The following is a 4481-nucleotide window of genomic DNA, read 5'->3' on the forward strand; positions in this document are numbered from 1 at the left end:
CACGCAGTCTTGGCTTTGAAACCCATACAAGTTCCTGTTTTACTAACGTAATCAGGCCTTTGTGAAGCACTACTTCAGTTCAGCAGCAGATCTCCCGAACAACTGTCAGGCAACATTTATAGCTTTGTACTGATCAAATCTGTGACACTTGCTGGGGGGTTGGAACCAGAGTTTATGTCTGGGTTTTTAGTGAGATAAAGTGTACAGTACAGAGTCAGATACTGAACCACCCTAAATCATGCAATGAAGAGATCTAGATCTTATTATACTTGTAATCAACTGCTAGCAATTAAGCACAAAAACCCCAGATGTTGACTCACAAGCCACCAGATGGGAGAGGGTGCTAAAAGATGCAAAAAAATCCCCTACAATTCCAGTCCAGCCCTAAGTAAATCTAACCCAACCCTATATGAATACAATTTTTCAGATGCATTCAGTTAATATGCATCACTGCCACGTGGATTAACAGCAGTTTGACTCCTGACAGCCACTACATTGTGCATCCACCAAGGATGACAGGGGCTGTAAGCTGTATTTAACTCTGCCATAAATGTACTGACACTAGCAAGGATGCAGCAGACCTTTTAGCACCATTTTCCTTGCAGTGTTTTACTGCCTAGTTAGCAGGGCAAGGTGAAACAAGCTTCAGGCTTGTGGCTTAAGAAGCATTCAGATGGAACAGTATCTACCTCCAGATAAAAAACAGTTGCTGGCCAATACACTGACCACGTGGATCACTTCTGAAAGGCTAAAGCATTCCACAAGTGGATTATTTTCCCAGCATTAGAAACAACAAACAGACCCAGACTGCCGCAATTCTCTATGTATGTGTTTTGGCATTTCATCAGCAGGGTCTCAGAGCACAAGACTTCCACAGCTGTCTCTGATGTGGTCTGGTTTGGAACACAAAAGGCTGGAATTGCATTCTGAAATCCAGTCCTTAGTCTGTAAAGATCTACTTAAAAGAGAGTAACTGATTTCTGTGTCTTTAAAATACCGTACCACAATTTTAAAATTTAGTTACCACCACGTGATTCTTGCCTGAAATTGTAGAGCACAAGAGAGTATCTCCCCTTCCTATATGCATTCCTAATTAACATAACTGTATTGCTGGAGAATTCAGCCCCAAACTACAAAGCCACACCACATGGATAAAGCAATGCTTTCTTTAGGGCTCCAGTTATCTTCAGACAAGAGGGAAAATAAAAATTGTAATTAATAGTACTCCTTTTTAAAAGTTGTTTGGTTTGATTTCATAGTGTTTTTTTTCTTCACAGGAAGAGGAAAGATAAAAATAAAACATACTTAAGAGCAACTGAACTAAAAATAGCATACATTGAAACAAGAAAAGAATAAAATCCACTTAAGGCACAGTAAGCTTGTTTCATGAAGTGGTAAAATATTTGCACCTTGAACCTGGAAATCCTATTCCAAGGAATCCTGCATCTCAGCTTTTCAGTTAATTTCACTTCACTGGGACACACGGGTTATCACCATACCACTTTCAGTATTTCAGAAACACAGAAACCAGAGAGGTATTTCAGCACAAGACTCTCCTTACAGTTAGACTGAGACATGTCTTACAAGAAGCATTTACTGACAGGGCTATTAATGAAAGAGAAAACACGGGCAAAGATGTTATTTCCAACCACAATCTAAATGGACTGGAACACACTTGCCTTCATTCCACGTATTGAGCTCACTCTGGAAACAGTTCTGTGCAGCTCTTGCTGCCAAGAACACCCAGCTACAGGAATGATTATCTGAACACACGTTCCTAGAAACAGCAATTAACATATGTAGAAACACACAGTATTCTTTAATAGCATTGACATGTTACTCAGAAAGCATCAGTGTTTCTAAAATCTGTTGGTACAGACTGGGAAAGAGTTGAACACTGTGATTATTATCAGATAGGTACAGATCCCTCCACTTTACTCTCAGACTCACTTCTCTCTTTGGTTTGCTCCAAGAGTCACTGGTGGTTGTTTGAAACCACAAATACACAGAATGGCCCATCGTTCTGCACGCACACACACGAAAAGTATGTATCCAGTTACTTTAGGCAGAGGAAAAAGTATCTAGGGGATGACTCTGTGCAAATCCTCCACTTCAAGGCTCCACATACTCTTATGCACGGGGTTTTCAGAGAGATCTGTCATCTTTATTGCTCGAAGAACAGGCTCAGGACTGCAGGACCTCACCACACCCATCACCATTACATACTTCCCTAAAAAACACAAGCAAGTGTGAAGTTTAATTAACCTTTGTGTTCTCATTTTCTTTTTAATTCAGACAACAAAATATTTAAAGCCAAGTAGTTAAAACGGTTTGAATTAAAGCTGCCAATACTTGCAAGAAAACTCAAAGAACTAAAGCTGCTTAGAACCAAATTCCATGAAGAGGCTTCATTATCCACCCAGCCATTTTTTACAGCAGACTTTACTAGATTTTCACATATAGCAAGAGTCAAAACCAGCACACAAACCCACTTTCTCCCATGCAAGTGAAGGACAATACACAAGACTGAAAAATAAGCAATGTGACTATATTGCACCACAGTTTCAGCAATGCTGCAGTCCAGTACTTCTCCAGTTGAATTAACTGGCGAAGGGAAAAGCAGACAGAAAAAAAGAAAAATCCATCTCCTTGTTCCTAGCTCACAACTCTTTTCTGAAACACCTTACTTTGATCAAAACACTGTGGAGTAGGAAAACTGGCCCTGTGCTTACTGAAGGTGGCAAGACAGCGTCAGCCTTTGTACTGACAACCACACACTCCCTTGCTGCTGCACACACTGCTCCTTCCGTGACTGGCACAGAAGCAGTTTTTCCAGATTCCCTCTTCTCTGCACGATGGATGCTGTCCCTGACTGCTGTGCAAGCCCAGCGTGCCCCAGACACATCCCTGGCACACAGGCAAGAACCGTTCTCAGCAGCGGGCATGCAGCGGCCTCGCAGGCCTGTAAGGGCCTCCCGCCTTCAGGCAACGGGAGGATCCCGCATCGCTGTGCGGGAAGCACCAGGTTAGCGGCCACGAGGTGCCCGGGGAGGCGCCAGGGGCGAGGAGGCCGCCCTCGGCCTGTGCCAGCCCCGCCCGGGGGACGACACCTCCGCAGCCTGCAGCGGCGCGTGGAGAAGGGCCTGCGGGGCACCGCGCGGGCATCAGGCGAGTCACTTTAAGTTACAGGGAGGTACCCGGGGGAAAGCCCCACCCTCCCGGGGGACACGCACTGCCCGTCCCGCCGGCCGGTACCTGCGCTGAGGCAGGGCCGCCCTTTGGGCACCTCCTCCACCCCCAGCACGGTGAAGGGGCCGCTGCCGTCCTGCAGCCGGGCCGAGCCGCCGCCGCGCTCCACCTCCAGCACCGTGCCCTGCATCCACACGGCCCGCAGCCGCAGGGGCGCCCGGCCCGCCTCCTCCCGGCACAGCCGCCACGTCCCGCCGGCGTCCCGCACCGCGCCCCGCAGCTGGGCGGCCAGCACCTTCACCGGCGGCCCCGCCGCGGCGCCCGCCATGCTGAGGCGGCGAGAGGCGGCGCGAGCCGCGCGGGAAGGCGGGAACGGCGCGCGCCCCGCCCCGGCAGCCGTTGGGCGGCCCGAGCCCGCGCGCGGCGCCTGAGGGAGCGGGGGGGCCCGGCCCGGGGGGGGGGGGCCCGGCCCGGGGCAAAACCGAGGCGGGACTCGGCAGTGACGGGGCCGCGCTGGCAGCAGCTCGGGGTGCAGCGGGGGCCGCTCACCTGTGGCGGGCAGGGGGTCCCCAGGGAAGGGCGCGGCTCCTCGCACAACCTGCCGGGCTGCGGCCGAGTCCTCTGCCGTACCAGCGCAGCTGCCTCGCGCAGACAGTGAAGCAGCCGGCGCAGCTGTGTTGGTTTTGGTGCAAATGGCAGTTGCACCAGGTGGCTCAGCAGCTCCCAGCCACAGCGCCTGTGCTGCTCTGCCGGCTCCCACCGGCCAGGTCTGCAGGCCGGTTCCTGCTCCCGCCCCGGGGTTAGGGTCGGGTAAGACTCACCCACGCCTCCTTCCAGGCCGGTGGAGTCATCCCAGATATTTTTCCACGGTATTTCTTCACTACTTAGGAAGAAATGATCACTTGATGTTTACTGTTTATTTAATGAAGACCCTCTGGTTTCCTGGGGGGGGAAAGGAACATAATTTTCTCAGGGATGCTTTAAAAATACATATATATATATATATACACACATATACTTGGAAATCTGGATCATAATGCACTGGAAGTACTGCCAGCTTTAAGACGGGGAGACTCTAATTCCAAGAATTTTATTTGCTGTCTGTTTATATTACAGACTAATTCGCTTTGGTGCAATCTGAAATCCTTGAGATGTTGTGGTTTCCTTTGACATTTCATTTAGAAAATAAGCCAGGAAATCAGCTAGTGGAAAAACAGTAGGATGGAACAAAGGAAAAGAATCAGGAAAACCAAGGGGATGGATTCCTCAATTTCCAAGTTCTGTTACCTACA

General features: G+C 49.3%; 1 protein-coding gene across 1 annotated transcript; it reads right to left on the minus strand.

Moving 5' to 3' along the window:
* Positions 1-1790: 1790 nt before the first annotated feature.
* On the minus strand, positions 1791-3537 carry RMI2 (RecQ mediated genome instability 2). Its single transcript, XM_051632718.1, has 2 exons — positions 3256-3537; positions 1791-2230 (listed from the first exon to the last, which is right to left on the minus strand). Exons 1-2 carry the CDS (start codon positions 3515-3517, stop codon positions 2082-2084), a joined length of 411 nt encoding a protein of 136 aa, XP_051488678.1. The 5' UTR covers positions 3518-3537; the 3' UTR covers positions 1791-2081.
* Positions 3538-4481: the final 944 nt, after the last annotated feature.

Source organism: Apus apus, chromosome 14, assembly GCF_020740795.1.
Source record: "Apus apus isolate bApuApu2 chromosome 14, bApuApu2.pri.cur, whole genome shotgun sequence".
Taxonomy (NCBI): domain Eukaryota; kingdom Metazoa; phylum Chordata; class Aves; order Apodiformes; family Apodidae; genus Apus; species Apus apus.

What these genes read in the sequence shown, in the direction of transcription:
- RMI2 (XM_051632718.1), bottom strand. Translation starts at nt 3,517, where the DNA reads ATGGCGGGCGCCGCGGCGGGGCCGCCGGTGAAGGTGCTGGCCGCCCAG. An exon ending in GCGGCCCTGCCTCAGCGCAG is followed by an intron (nt 2,231 to 3,255) that starts GTACCGGCCGGC and finishes TGTGTTTTTTAG; the next exon opens with GGAAGTATGTAATGGTGATG.